This window comes from Condylura cristata, unplaced genomic scaffold (assembly GCF_000260355.1).
Source record: "Condylura cristata isolate star-nosed mole 26May11 unplaced genomic scaffold, ConCri1.0 scaffold00004, whole genome shotgun sequence".
NCBI classification, from domain to species: Eukaryota; Metazoa; Chordata; class Mammalia; order Eulipotyphla; family Talpidae; genus Condylura; species Condylura cristata.
In genome coordinates this window covers 58,483,553-58,498,988 of record NW_004567105.1, presented here as the reverse complement: position 1 = coordinate 58,498,988, position 15,436 = coordinate 58,483,553, and the positions used below count along the sequence as shown (strand labels likewise).

The following is a 15,436-nucleotide window of genomic DNA, read 5'->3' as shown; positions in this document are numbered from 1 at the left end:
CACCGTGAGAGGGGCTGAAGAAGCCCGCCCCTTGCCGGGGTGTCCGGGTCTGGGCGGCGCTGTGGGAGGCGGAGCCCCGAGGGATGTTTCCGAGGCGTGGGGGATAAGAGCGTGGCCAGAGGCTGAGCAGGGCTCTAGGTGGCCAGCTGTGGCCCCGCGATGTCGCTCGTGCTGTTGAGCCTCGCCGCACTGTGCTGGAGCGCCGCGTCCCCGGAGCCGGTAAGCCCCCGCCCGAACCCCTTTGCCCAGTTTTGGTGCCTAGATCTCGAACCCTGAGGACCTCTTATACATCGGCTCAGGTTTCTAGGAGGCTTTCGAGAAGGACCAGCTGGAGGGGTAACTCTGCACCCTTTGGGACAGCCCACTGCCTGATCCCGGACTGGCCTGACTGGCAATGGGCATCCATCAGGTTTGAGTCAGGGACTGGGAAATCAGATAGACTTGGGCTCAAATGCCACTGTGCACTTTATATTCATTTACGACCACTGTGTCTGCGTGCCCTAAAAAATTGAAGGATGAGCCCTAACTCATTCAGCGAGAAATGGGGATAGGGCATGAAAGGCATTGGCGCCCGCGCCCACACACAAAAAGGCATATAGTGGGTGCCCAATTTTAGAATACAAGAATGGCTTCTGTGTTACTTGCTTTTTTGCTTTGTTGATTTGTGCCCGGCCCTACAGTAGGTAAGTTGATGCGTTTTCCATCAGGTTCTTTTCTTCTCCAGTGCCTTGAAGGATTGAGAGAATCTTCTGGTTCACTAAAGAGAAAAACTTTAGCCTCTTAACACAGCATGTAATGTAAAAGCTTGGTGACTTTGTATGCTCTGTGTGCTGATAGTTATGAAAGACCAACCTCACTCATGTGCCTGATGTCTTCAGTCACTACCTTGTTCCTATCTCGGTCCCCTTTGGCCTTTACCACGAAAGGAAGAAGGCTGCCTTTGGGATAGCCCCCTCCCTTTTTTAAAGATTTATTTATTCATGCATACAAAAACTAGGGTGCAGGCCAGAGGTGCAGGGGGTAAGAGGATTCATCAGAGACAGCAATGGAAACAGAACAGGTGGACCTATTGAAATACACTGCCAAGGGGAGCAGTGGGCAGGACAGGAGAGGCAGGAGAGGTCTGCCATGCCATGTGTGGTCACCTTCCTGCCTGGGGATCGAACACATGCTGCAGTGGCTGCAGACAGCTTCATAGTGCTGTTCCTGTTGCGCCACCAGGGAGGGCCCTGGGATAGCTGCTTTAAGGCCAACAGTTTGAACTCTGTGAAGTATAGAGCTGTTGCTTTGCTTCTTCCTAAAACTCATCTCATCAGCCCTTTAACATGAACTTGGCTCCCAGTATGTTGGCTTATTTGTTTAAAAAAAAAGTCTGACCATATCCCTCAGAGTTCACCCTTAAAGACAAAGATGAGTGACATAAGTCCATCAAAACCATGAAAATTCTTGTCTTTCTTACAAGGTGTTTGGCAATGTTAAGGCTGAGAAGGATCATCTTCTACAGCTTACGGTATACTTATTAACTGGGTTTCATCACTGGAACTTACTGTTGCCTAATAGCTAAATATTTTAGGTCCAGTATTTTACTCTAAAACCAAACTACTATTTTTTCCTTTTAAAAGATATGGGCAGCTAGCATCAAATGATTTAGTACTGGCATTTCTTGGACACTGATGATATATATTTCATTTTCTCAAAGTGCTTTTAAAAATATAACACATAACATAAGTGCTTTTAAAAACAGAGCCCTCCCTAGTGGTACAATAGGTTTGGACGTAGCACTATGAAGCTAGCCACAGCCACTTCAGCACAAGTTCTATCCCTTGCCAGGGGGGTGACCGACATGGTGCAGCAGACTTCTCCTGTCTTGCCCGCTGCTCTCCTCAGCAGCGCACTTTGTCCATCCACCTGTTCTGCTCCCCAACTCTATCTCTGATGAATCCTCTCACCTCCCCTTCACCTCTAGCCTGTACCCAGTTCTGTATGCATAAATAAATAAGACTTTAAAAATATAACATGATAAAAATCACAGTTGTGCTATGATTTTTTAAATAGCTCAGCTGAGTCCTTTTATATTAGAAAAGGAATATTCTAAAGAACCTCAGGCTTCTTTTGTTCCTCTTCTGGAAGGAATTTCTGGGGGAAACACAACAAATACTCTAGACTGTCTTGAAAGTCTACAGTTACACACAAGAGTGTATGGGGGCCTTTATGGGTCTGGTTCATCCCCTACTTGTAGCAGGGAAGCTGAGGCATGGGGTGGGGGATGGATGGACAGGCCTGAATATCAGGCAAACTGATGTTAATCCATGATCCATTAAAACCTACAGTGGAACAGTCTCCCTCAAAGAGGAAGCAGCTCAGGTCTTTCTTTAAACACTTAGCTATTCTCTTGAAAGTTCTTCACTTACATGCATTTAATAAAAAAAGATGCTGTTTGTGTAAATGAAGGCTTGTGGTATGCTGGCATTCAATATGACTCTTGGTTTCTTTCTCTGTTGCAGACGATTCAGTGTGGCTCTGAAACTGGTAGGTGCAGTAGTAAATGGATATTTGGGGATTTACACTGAAAGCATAGTTAGGTTTGTTGGGGGGGGGGGCAGCAGGCAAGCAAACCAGGCACAGGTGAACCATTGCTTTGTTAGTTGATACAGATGAAGTCTCTATCTGCACAGAGTTCCCCATGTTCTTGAAAACAAGAAATAAAGATCTTAGGGGAGTGTTTAGAATGGTAGATGTCAAAGAATGGTGGGCTGGAGGAGATGGTACTGGCAAAGACTAGGCAATGGGAAGTGGGAGTTTTGTGGCCCAGCTAGCTGGAGTCCAGACTAAGACATAGGGCAGGCAGGAATAATCCTAACAACCAAGTTAAATACACTAAACACACACACACACACTCACACATACACGTGTAATCACCTGAAGTGGTTTCAAGTTCTCTGTAGGTTGGGACCAGGAGGTTGAGCATCACTGTGGCTCTGAGTCAGCACTGAATAATGGGTAGCCGGCGTTAGCAGAAAAAAAGATGAAATGTGATAATGGGATGGCTCTGAGTAGGTTGCTTAAAGTGGCTAGTATCAGGCTGGGTTGCAGAAGGGAATGTCATGGGCAGTCTCACTTTTTTCCAGGGCCATCTCCAGAGTGGTTGGTCCATCACCCTCTGACCCCAGGAGACTTGCGGGACCTCCAAGTGGAACCTGTTAAAAGCAGTGTTTCAACTGAGCACTATTCAATTTTGATGAACATAAGCTGGATACTCCGGGCAGATGGTAAGCTTGCATCAATCACAGATAAGGCCTAAATATGAGCCACTGATTCCGCTCATAGTCATATATTCAACAGAATACATACTGGAATGTTCACAGTAGCATTATTCATGACAATCATATATAGAATGCAATAGAAGCAGAATTGTAGAATCGTGAAGAACTGAAATCACAATTGAATCAATACAACAATGAATCTGAAAAATCCATAAGTACACACAATATGGATAAATCTCATAAATATAAGCAAGCCAGATTCAAGAATTCATATTTTTATCTGCATTCATACCTTTGCAATTCCATTAACAAAAAGTACACAACAGGCAAGCCTAACTAAGTGGTGAGAGGTCAGGATAGTGGTTACTCATAGGTGGGGAATGATGGGAAGTTGGCATGAGGGGCACTCCTGGAGTGCGCTTTTCCTGTGCATTGGCTGCATGAGTGTGAAAACTGATCCACTGGTCCAGATATGATCCGTGTACTTTTCTTTCTGTTGTGCTATACTTCATGGGAGAAAATAGGGTAAGTCCAGAGATGATTTCTCCAAGTTAAGGAAACACTCACTTTTCCACTTCCAAATGTGATCAAGAAAGCCCTGGCATTCCCCCTAGGCACTTATTAAGTTCTTTCAGTGAACCAATCCTTGAGTCCTAAAGCCCCTATCTGTGGTTTCCACTGGCTACATTTAGCTAACTAACCCCCATCCAGTTACGAATCCAGGAATGTCAGGCACATAAAGTGTGGTGGCTAGAGGAATAGTTAGATACAGTGTCAGGGAGTCCCAGGAAGAGCTGTGCTCCATCTGAATGTGTTAGAGCAGGCAGGAGCAGGAGGAGGCCCTTGAGATGGCAGTATAGATGATGTCAAATTTGCCCCATAACTGGCACAAAGTGAGCTTCTGTGTTGTTAGCATTTGTTATAGGTAAAGGTAGATGAGTTGGGTCCTGAAGAAGGTAAGGAGGTAGAGAATGGAAGAAAAACACTCCAGGGGAGACTCAGCTGTTCAAAGGTGCAGTCAGAATGACTTCTGTGGTGTTCCCCAAAGTCAGCCCATTCTTCCTAAGAGACCCAGAATAGTGCAGATTAGAGTCACCTTTACAGGTACTCTGAAATTCAGGCTCATCCATGAGGAAGAAAGTCTTTGAAATTTGAATCTAGATTCTGTTGTTCCTGAACTTTGTAAGTTTAGGCAAATCTCCTTGGAACTAAGCCTTAGTTACTTACCCCGTCAATAAAGAGGATATAATAATCATGCCTAAAAGTTAGAGCTACTGTGAATGCAAACTAAGATGAGGCATGTAAAGTGTCTAGTGTCAAGTCAGCCACATAAGTGCTAAATAAACAACTGCCTTCTTGCCTATCTTGGCAGCCAGCATCCTCTTTTTGAAGGCCACCAAGATCTGTGTGACAGGTTATAGAAACTCCCGGTCCTATGGTTGTGTGAGGTGCAACTACACAGAGGCCTTCCAGACTCAGACCAGACCCTCTGGTGACAAAGTAAGTACCCTTAGAAACTTGACTGATTATTGTTAAAGTTGGGCCCTTTGTTTTGGGGAAATCAAAGGCTGGTAAGCATATACAACTTGGAGTTTGGAGTGGGAGTATCTGAATTCAAATCTTAATTTTGGTTACCCTCTGCTATGTGCCTTGGGCAAGTCAACATTTCTGGGGGCATTAGTTTCCGCATCAGCAAAGTGAGGGGGAGCTGAGCTTAAATTCGATCCTGACTCTAAAATTTTACACTTCTCTGATTTTGTAAGTTATGGAGACAAACTGTGTGGGGCTCATTTCCTAAGTAGATATTGACTAGGGACAAAAGTTTTAGCAGTAGAGGAAGGAATGGAATTCTAAGTAAGAAGAGCAATACAAAGGTACTACATTTCTGCATTGCAGTATTGCAGAAATTCAGGGGTTCATTGCTTTGCCTTTCAGTGGACATTTTCCTACATTGGTTTTCCTGTTAAGCTGAACACACTCTATTTTATTGGGGCCCATAATATCCCCAATGCAAATATGAACGAAGATGGCCCTTCCATGTCTGTGAACTTCACCTCCCCAGGTAAACTTTCCACTCTTCTGTTATTTTTGGTGTTTCTAGGACACTTGCTTTGGGGTGTGTGGTTTGTTATAGAGGGCATCTGTGACAAGGGCCTTGCTGAATATTGGTTTCTTCACTGATAATGTAACAATTCTGTTACCTCACAAATTGAGAGGATTAATTCAGGTAAAATGTATTCCTGTGTGCCAGGTCCTGAGTTGCACACTCTTACGTATCATCTCACTTAAGCCTCCAACAACTCTTAAGATCTGAATAGCCTCACTTTACAAATGAAGAAACTGAGCTTACTTTGGGTTACTATTACCAAGTGAAGCTGACAATCACAATGTGGTCCTCCTTGACCAGGGCACCTTGGCCACTCTTTGTGTCACTGATGTAAAATGGCTGTTCCAATCTTGATTTTCTAGCAAGCTGCATTATTTGACAGCATGTGGCTAGGTCTGAAGATCCAGTAGACTCATTCACCAAGCTAGCAGTGACAGGCAAAATGGAACTGAGTTAAATGCTGCTCTATAAAAAACACTTAGTTCAGCTTCATACTCACAATGTCACACATAAGGTTGCAGTGAAGAGGGGATGGGATCATATATGTAAGGAGTCTAGCACAGTGCCTGGCTGCAGCAGTTTCCATACTACCCTCATGTGAGTTGGGCCTCCTGTTCTGTACCTCTCTTCTGTTGTCTGTCTCAGGGAGTGTCAAAGAGAAATTGGGCAAGTTCTAATTTATTTCTCTTCCTTGATATTGTAGGCCAGGGTGCTTTTGGTACCACGTCATTTACTACACAGCAGTTTAGTTTTCTTGATGAGAAAACCTCATTTTAAAAAACTAATGTTTTAGTTGGATATATTTCAGACTTAAAGAAAAGTTGCAAAGATAGTGCAGGGTTCCCCTCTACCTAACCTAGTCTCCCCTACCATTAGTATATCTGTCAAACCAAAGAAAATAGTACTAATGCATTTCTGTTAACTAAATACAGACTTTATTAGGATTTTACCTCCTTTTCCACTAATGCTCTCTTTGTGTTCTTGTTGTGTTTAGTCTTTTGTGTCTCCTTAGTCTCCTCTAGTACATGAGTTTCTCAGTGTGTCCTCCTCCTTCATGACCTTGACAGTCTAGCATGGTTAGGGAGCCTATAGGTTATCCCCAACATAGTTTTTACCCAATGTTAGTCTCATGAGTGGATGGTGGATATGGGTTTTGGCGAGAATATTGCAGCTGCACCCTTCTCATCACATCCTGTCAGGCTGGTTGGCATCTATGCGACAGTGCTGGCCTTCCCCTTCATTATTTGGTTAAGTGGTACCTGCCAGGTTTCTCCACGTAAATCTACTGTCTTACCTTTACCAACTCTAGTTTTTGCAAGCAAGTCAGAATCAACCCCACCCAGAGGTGGGGTATGGAGGTGGGTAAAGCTCTACCTCCTGGAAAAGATAGCACCTACTGACATTACCAAACCGCATTTTTTAAAAAAGATTTATTTATTTATGCATTCAGAACTGGGGTGCAGGCCAGAGGTGCAGGGGCAGTGAGAGGCTTTACCAGAGACAGAATTGGGGGAAGAACAGGCCGACTGACGAAGTACACTGCTGAGGGGAGCAGGGTCAGGTCAGGAGAGGTCTACTGCATCATGTGGGTCATCTCTGGGGTGGGGATTGAACTCATATTTAAGTGGCTTTAGGTTCTTAGTGCTGTGCTTTAACCCGCTGTGCCACCAGGGAGGGCCACCAAACTTCATTTTTAATGGAGGTTTGAGTTTTCTGGATAGATGACGTTTTGATAAAGGCTTTACATAAACTTTGGTTATTGCTTCATGGGTAGGTAATTTTTTATTTAACAGGAAAATGTTAGCATCCCATTTAAATCTACTGACCTTGCATCTGGAAGGTTCTGGCAGTTTGTTACGTGTGGTGACCATGTCTGTTGGCTAGGGTGTGACCAGAAACATGTTTTTCTAAAATGTAAAAACTTTCATTCAAATTCCTAGGCTGCTTAGACCATGTAATGAAATACAAAGAAGAGTGCATCAAGGGTGGTAAGTAAATACAGCATTTGTTTATGTAATTAGAAGAAATTCGTAAGTTGAGCCTGTATAGTTCAAGCCATGTTTTTACAGATGAAGAAAAGTTTGTTCAGTTACTGAAGGCTGATCATGGCCATTGTGTGTGTCCAGAGTCAAGCAGCCTGTCTGGGGAAGGATGGACTCTTAGTAGGTTTATGAGGTGGAACAAAACATCACAGAAGACATCCTACTCCTGAGTTGAATTAAGCTTTTAGCTTAAACTGCACTTAACGTGGTGCCAACTGAAGGCCATTCCTGGATTGATAGGAATTTTGAGTCCTTCCAACTGTGCTAACACTGACCTTGGTCATGGGGACCCTGAGAGCCTTGTGTTTGAATTAGCAACTATTCAAGGTAAGAATGTTAGCTGAAGTAATGACTTGGAAGCATGTTCTCAATTTATGTCAGCACTGGGGTTTACCTCTCACAGGCTAGATGGCTAGAACCCACCCCATCCTTAGAATTATGAAATAAACCCCCTCAGGATAGTTAGTCCCAAGTGTCCTATTTCCAAGGATTTATGTAAATTTCTGGGTAATACCCCCTAAGGATTGTAATGACGGTAATGGTATCTGAGGAAATCTTTTAGGTCTCTCCCCTGACAGTACCCTGTCAGGCTGAAATGGTCAGAAATGGCCTCTGAGGTGGGGAAAATGATGCCAGCAATTATATATTATATTCCTAGAAATTAACCTACTGCTCATTTGCAAGTCACATGAATGCAACAACTTCTCACAGTGTAGACCTATCAGAATGATCTGATAGATGAAGATCTTAGAACCTAGAATGTTCTAGTTGGAATCCTGATCCTTAATTCACTTGCTCTATAACCTGTGGTTCCTTTTTCCCATTTTGAAAAGGAGAAAATATTGATCCTAGTCCTTAAAATGGATGCTGGGAACAGAGATGAGCCATTTTTAGCAAACCAGTTAACATAGGGTCGCTAGACTTTCTGCAGGTACTCTGACATTCTGGGACCAATGCTGCAAGAACACTCTGTAGTAGTTTGTTTCTCTTGGATGTATGCCTGAGAATTTACATTTGTTTCATCAAGAACTAATAGGGACTCAGAAGAGGGAACATTACAATTCCATCCATGTGATTCTTTCTCAACTCACAGGAAGTCTGTGGGATCCAAACATCACTGCTTGCAAGAAGAATGAAATGGTAGAAGTAAATTTTACGACTAGTCCCCTTGGGAACAGATACATGGCTTTTATCCAAAGTAGCACTGGGATTGGGGAGCCTGAGATGTTGGAGGTACTTTTCTCTTTCATTTTCCTAACACTAACCCCATGCTCAACCTCCCAATGTCCTTACCTTGTTGTAGAAAAATGTAGACATTCTAGGATTCTCCAGTCAGGTTTTTGTTTGTTTTTTTTTTGAGAAAGCATGGATAGGACTGTTGTCCAAATGTGCTGGGTGTGTTGATTAATTCATGAGTCCCTGGAGGCATCTACAAAAACATTACCATGAATCTAAAACCAAACAAAAGTAGATGTTTAGTATTAAACGACTCCTCCTTCACACAGTCTCATGAAGTGAGCTTGGGAACAGTAGTTTCTTTGTTGGTAGTCTGTGATCTCATTTGTATGGCTCATGATTCTTGGCTTTGTCTCTTATCTGCACCAGAGCAATCAAACTTACATTTCTGTGATGATTCCAGTGAGCGGGGAAAGTGAAGATGCTGTGGTACAGGTAAAGTTTAAAGCGCTGCTTTGAGGAAGGAGGCATTAGAAGTCTGATTGCTTCACCACTAACTGCTTTTGATGAGTCCTTTCAAAGTTGGAGTACATGAGTTCTTGCCCCCATTCATGATCATGGAATCTTAGCCTCAGTCTTTACAATGTTAAGGTCACAGATCTTACAGTCGCGCTTCCCTTTGCTTGTATTAGTGACTATTAAATTTCCTAAGTGCTTTTCTATTTTCTGTCATAGTAATTCTGAGACAGGAATGCCAGTTTTCTCAAGCCTTAGTTTTACTGTAAAATGAAGTAACAAAGGATATGAAATCAGGTTTGGATTCCTGGATCAGTGTATATACTTTGAGGACAACTGCCTGACCCCTCAGGCCTCCTTCCTTCAGCTAAAAAACAAGAAGCTGGACTAGCACATGCTCTCAGATGTCTCTCAACCCTAGGTTTATAATGAGGGTTCTCTGAGGGTACCCACAGGATACAGGATATAAGGAGCTTTTGTTTTTCATTCCTTAGAACATAAAGGCAGCACTTGGCCATGCCGGAGGGAGCAGATACCTGTCAGCATGTTAGGACTGCAACCCTTTTCCAAGACCCATCTATATGGGTCTTTCCTAATCCCAGAGGACCTATATGTCCTCAATTAGAACTCTTCCAATGTTTTCTGAAAGGAAATGCCTGTATAAGTATTAGGATATGATATAACCTTTTTAGAAAAGGAAACTCATGTATTAACAAGACATACAAAGTTTTAGGTTCAGAACTTGAGTCTTAAATGCTGTATCAGCTGTGGATCACTAGTTTGGATTTTAGGTCTGTTATAGAAGCGTGACAAGGAGGAAAAAAAGTATCTTTTGCAATGCTGGGTGTGTGGGTTGTGGGAAGGGTTTGGAAACCAGGCAAAAAGGAGGAAGAGATGTCTGAGAAGAAGCAGGAATAATGTTGATATCTTGCTCTGAAGTGTGGGGAGAACTTTCTGAGCCTTTCATTTTTCCTCAGTTGATTCCATATTTCCATACATGTGGCAATGACTGTATCCGACGCAAAGGAGCTGTTGTGATCTGCCCACAAACAGGTACTCCCTTCTATCTGGATAACAGTAGGTGCCCACTGTCATTGGGTAATCAAAGAGGTTCAGAGCATGAAAGATCCACCATCCCTAATCTCTCCCTACCCTCAGTATGTGTCCATTGTGTGCAGATGGGGAGTGGGAGCTCAGTCCTGTCTGTGTATACTGAGCTGGGGTGCACCAAAAGATGTCAGTGCTGTCCCAGAGAGCCAGTAATCTTAAGAATGAAAGCTTTACTTATAAAATCATTCAAGATCATTTATGAAGCAGCATACTTACAGACAGGAACAAAAATAAAATGGATATTCAAGGTACCACAAGGAACTGAAAAAACCAATGGCATAAAAGGACTGGCTATTATATAAGGAACATGCATTTCACTCCATTTTGATATTGTTATCCATTTCAATAGCATAGGCCTAGCTGTTACTGTAATTTGACACAGCCAATATTTGGATAACAAATTAGGAACACTGACACCAAAAGACAAGTCTTGCTGGTGCCTCAGCACAGCACATTCAACAAAATGTCTCTGGAGTTAGAGATATGAGGTAGTTCTTTCAAAATGGACAAATAAAATGTTTCTGGAGCTATCTCAGGGATGGAGTCAAATGTTAGTAGATGTTGTTCTGAGAAACTTCATCAGACCAACTGAAGACAACCCGGCTGCCTCCCCACCCTGTCTTCTGTGTGGGTGCAATACCTGAGCTTTCCTGGTCGTTGGCATTCTTCTTGAGAGGCTGGCATTGGCTACCACAGTAGTGATTCTAGCAAAAACAGCTTTTAAAAATGCTATGAATTACATAATTACACCCAGAAAACTACTAATTTATCAAAGAACAACAAGCTAAATGTAGAATGCCTAAATATGTGTACAGTAAGAAGCCAAGGTGATTTTAGAGGACTTGGTCTTAACCTCCTATGACCCATATCCTTTTTGAAGATCTAATAAAACTTGGCCACTTTATGAAAAAAAATACACTTATCTATAGACCATCTCCCACAAAGAACTACTGACCCTTGGTTTTTAAAGAGATCTAAACTTCCACAAAGTCTGAAGTAAAATCTTGGTTTTCAAATAGGAACTAAATTTGATTTGGCTTTGCTAATGTGACCAAATTTTGTTTTCTTCAGGTGTAAGCACGTCGAGTAGCTGGCTGCCTCTCCTCCTCCCTGCCCTGCTGGTGGGCACATGGGTGCTGGGGGTTGGGATCTATCTAGCATGGCGGCATGGTAAGGTTTATAATTCAGTTCTTTAAATTTTTTACGGTACTTCTTCTGAAGGTAATCACATTTGGTATAAGAATCAGGGAGTATCTACTTAATGCCTCATAGCTATCCTAATACACTGATAAAATGACTGGGGCTCACCTGCTAAAGTACGCATCAGGGCCTCCAGACCTGGTGTTTCATCTGCTTTATTTTTACCACTGAAGCACTGAAATGGGTGAAAGACGTAATAATTGTTTTGCCTGTGATTTGGACTGTATGCGCAATCATACTTTTAAATAATTTTTAAAATTTTAAAATTTTAAAGGTGTCAGAACATATACTTGCATTTATATACACTAAAGTTCTTGACAACTCCAACATTGAGAATTTGAATCAAAAATCAGAGTATTTATGTAGGTATACAGATACAGAAGAAGGCACACTGAAAATCTTTTTCCACAAATATGAAAATACAAATGCAAATTTGAGTCATTTGTGAGGATAGAACCAAACTGTTCCCGTGTTCTTTCTAAGCTAAGAAAGTCATACAGCAACTTGACCTTAGAAATATTTATATTTAGGGGATGTTGTTTGACCAATATTAAAGTACTTTAATTCATAGTTTCTGTTCTATACTGCATATAGGACAGAGTTACAGTTAAGTTCTAAGGGCTGAAATGATACACCACTTATGGAGCTACTTATAAAGAAACTCTCCCACCTGCAGGTAGAAGGTAGAACTACTGTGTTAACCCAACTCAAAATAGGCAGCACAGGGGTCATGGCACTAACAAGTACTAAATAAAAAACACACCTAAAACAAAGTAGCTTAAACCAAAATTATTTCTAAGAATTTACCTGAAAAGATGTGGCTTGATATAGAGGAATGATTAAGTCATAAGGACTCTTAGAAAATACATCTTTTAAGACATCTGTAAAGGTTTTAGGTGATATGCTCTAAAGGAATATAAAGGATAGTTTTCTCGCTAGCAGAAATAACACCTCTGGTGCTCGGCCAGTGTTCCCTAGCATGGGATCACTTATTAGACAATTTAGAGTAAAAACCTGTTAGTTGTTCATGGATAACAAGTGCTTTTCTCCCCACAGAAAGGATCAAGAAGATTTCCTTTCCTAACACCATGCTATTGCCACCCATTAAGACTCTTGTGGTTTACCCATCTGAAGTGTGTTTTCACCACACAGTTTGTTGCTTTGCTGATTTTCTTCAAAATCGCTGCAGAAGTGAAGTTATACTTGAAAAGTGGCAAAAAAAGAAAATAGCCGAGATGGGTCCAGTGCAGTGGCTTACCACTCAGAAGAAAGCTGTGGATAAGGTCATTTTTCTTCTTTCCAATGACGTCAGCTCTGTGTGTGATGGCACCTGCGGCAGGAGTCAGGGCAGTCCCTGTGAGAACGCTCAAGACCTGTTCCCCCTGGCCTTTAACCTCTTCTGTAGTGATCTGAGAAGCCAGACTCATCTGCACAAATACATGGTGGTCTGTTTTAGCGAGGGTGATACCAAAGACAGCTACAATGCCCTCAATGTCTGCCCCAAGTACCACCTCATGAAGGACGCTGCCACTTTCTGCACAGAACTTCTCCATGTCAAGCAGCATGCATCAGTAGGAAGAAGACTGCAAACCTGCCACAACCATTGCTCCTTGTAGTCCACCCATGAGAAGCAAGAGACCTCCTACCCTTCCAAAACAAGAGCATCTCTGATGATTCCAGAAGCTTGTTTGGACTACATGTAGGAGAAAAAAACACCCATATAGTAGCGTATGTACTTTAGCAGTAGGAGTTAGGTGAATGCATAAATTGAGTATGTATGCCTTAGTCCAGTAATTTAAAAAATTTATGCCAATGACTGTTACAGATATCATTACTGTAGCAATAAAAAACGAAACTAGACTTACTATTATAAAGCTAAATCAATTTTATTAAAAATCAACAAGTTAAAATGTAGAACTAAAACCATTCTGGTAGTCTTCCAGCCAAACATACAATCCTGAATAGTAGCATATGCACTGCACTAAACAGTTTAGATTTAATTACTGAATGCCAAATTTAAGAAGCCCTCAACTAACTTAAGTGAAAAGTCCTGTTTCACACACGTCTTTAAGATAACAAAAAAAGGGGACAAGCTGAACTGTCTTTGCTGACAGATGACCCAGTCTGTGTCACTTGCTTTATTTGGTATTTGCATGGGGCTGTCCCTGTCCACATTAGATTCATGTCTTTATAGAAAAGACTGTTAACACAAACACCAAAATATCTTTTAAATGCAGAGGTCATCAAAAAGCCATTTATATTAGCAAATATTTTCCTGGGAATGCTTCAGTCCTGTAGTGTCATACTGAATCTACTCTGTAATGTGAATCCCCAGCTAGATGATTTAAAATGTGCTTATAGAGTATCCTTAAAAGGCCATGCCACTCCTAATACATGTCTGATGGCTACAATAAAAACCCAAATGAAGCTTATTGTGTCCCAGTTTCACAGAGATATAGTAATGGCTGAGGCAGTATTAACGTGGTAAAGCTCACTTGTCATGAAGAGGTTTCACAGTGCTTCTAAGAGGTTTCACAGTGCTTCTAACAGAAAGTCGACATGGCTTCAGCTGTTTAACTTGGACCAAAACTCAAATTCCTGAATCAACATCTACCAGCATAAGGCCTAAGAACATGAGATACTCTTATTACTATGTGAATAACTACCATGAACCTACAGACAATGCTTCTGGAATTAGGTAACCAATACTACATTGTGTTGAAACAGTTCAGAAACATTTTGTAAATTTATTTTTAAAAGTCTTTAAAATATAATTTTCGAGTTGACCACATAAACCACATACAGTACTAGCAAGTTAAAATTGTTATACTGGTGAACTATTGCTACGTCCTAGTCTGTTGTAGGGACAGTATCAATGCAAAGTGTTCCAACACCAACATTTCTCCATGTCCTGACATCTAACCATTCCTATTCATTCTGTGACCCACTCATCTTCCATCCATCCCAACATCCCTTGCTGACAGATGACCCAGTCTATGTCACTTGCTTTATTTGGTATTTGCATGGGGCTGTCCCTGTCCACATTAGATTCATGTCTTTGTAGAAGAGACTGTTAACACAAACACCAAAATATCTTTACCCTTCTTCCAGTCCCTCCCTGTTCTTGGTAAGTGAGGTGGTGGAAGCAGGTGCCTAATGGGGATTGGTGGGAGTCAAACTTTCTCTTGATCCCCACAGTCTGGGCACCCACCTGTGCTTACTAGCTCCTGTGCCTGGACAGTGCCTTCTGTTCCTGCAAAAGGCTTCACCAAGGTCTGGATCACTGCTGGCAATAGATGTTTATATTTTGATCTTACTGCAAGGTGCTTACATATTAAACTAATCAAACTGAATACAAAGAACTCCAAAAGCTGTCATTTCGTTCTTCAGCTAAAGGGAAATTGGAGGCTCGATGATTAATTTATTAGTAATGACAGGGCTCACCTTATTTATTGTACAATACACTCTAATAACTCTAAAATTGGATGCCATTTGTTTGGGTAAAAGGAAACAAGTTTGTCTTTTCAGTTTTTATTGTGTTTTGGTCAAATAATGGTTTTCTTTCCGTAAGACCACCCTAGAGCATGTTGGGTAACAAATGTCAACCAGCTAAATTTTTTGCCTCTGAAAATCTACACCTGAATGGGTTCCGATCTTTTTTGTACGCCAACAGTATTTGGGGGGGTTGGGTGGGGGGGGTGAGGGGGGCGGGTAGGAATAGGAAAGAAGCTTTTTTTTTTCCAATTTGAAATTCTAAAACATAAGGGCGGACATTTACGCTTGCTGGACTTACACAAGAGAGAAAAGGTCATGACCAGAGTTCATGTCCAATTACATGCTCATGATGGCCAGTGGTGGCATGAGATACTGTGCTTGATACTATCACCCTATGTGAAGTGACTTGCATGAAGGGCTTCAGTGGTTGAGGACCGCTGAACAGCAGTATTTTACATCACTGGAGCATTTGCGAGGCCCTGAGAAAGGGCGGAAGAATGTAGCACCAAAGATGAAGTTTATACTTA

The 15,436-nt window shown here is 41.9% G+C and overlaps 1 protein-coding gene across 1 annotated transcript; it reads left to right on the top strand.

Annotated features, from left to right (window-relative positions):
* Positions 1 to 142: 142 nt before the first annotated feature.
* Positions 143 to 15,088, top strand: IL17RB (interleukin 17 receptor B). The gene is made up of 11 exons (XM_012735053.1): positions 143 to 219; positions 2,505 to 2,529; positions 3,129 to 3,269; positions 4,636 to 4,763; positions 5,199 to 5,325; positions 7,311 to 7,358; positions 8,506 to 8,645; positions 9,018 to 9,083; positions 10,082 to 10,157; positions 11,286 to 11,384; positions 12,471 to 15,088. The coding sequence occupies exons 1-11, from the start codon at positions 160 to 162 to the stop codon at positions 13,028 to 13,030; spliced, it is 1,470 nt and encodes a 489-aa protein (XP_012590507.1). The 5' UTR covers positions 143 to 159; the 3' UTR covers positions 13,031 to 15,088.
* Positions 15,089 to 15,436: the final 348 nt, after the last annotated feature.

What these genes read in the sequence shown, in the direction of transcription:
- IL17RB (XM_012735053.1), top strand. Translation starts at nt 160, where the DNA reads ATGTCGCTCGTGCTGTTGAGCCTCGCCGCACTGTGCTGGAGCGCCGCG. An exon ending in GTGAAGATGCTGTGGTACAG is followed by an intron (nt 9,084 to 10,081) that starts GTAAAGTTTAAA and finishes ATTTTTCCTCAG; the next exon opens with TTGATTCCATATTTCCATAC. An exon ending in TGTGATCTGCCCACAAACAG is followed by an intron (nt 10,158 to 11,285) that starts GTACTCCCTTCT and finishes TGTTTTCTTCAG; the next exon opens with GTGTAAGCACGTCGAGTAGC.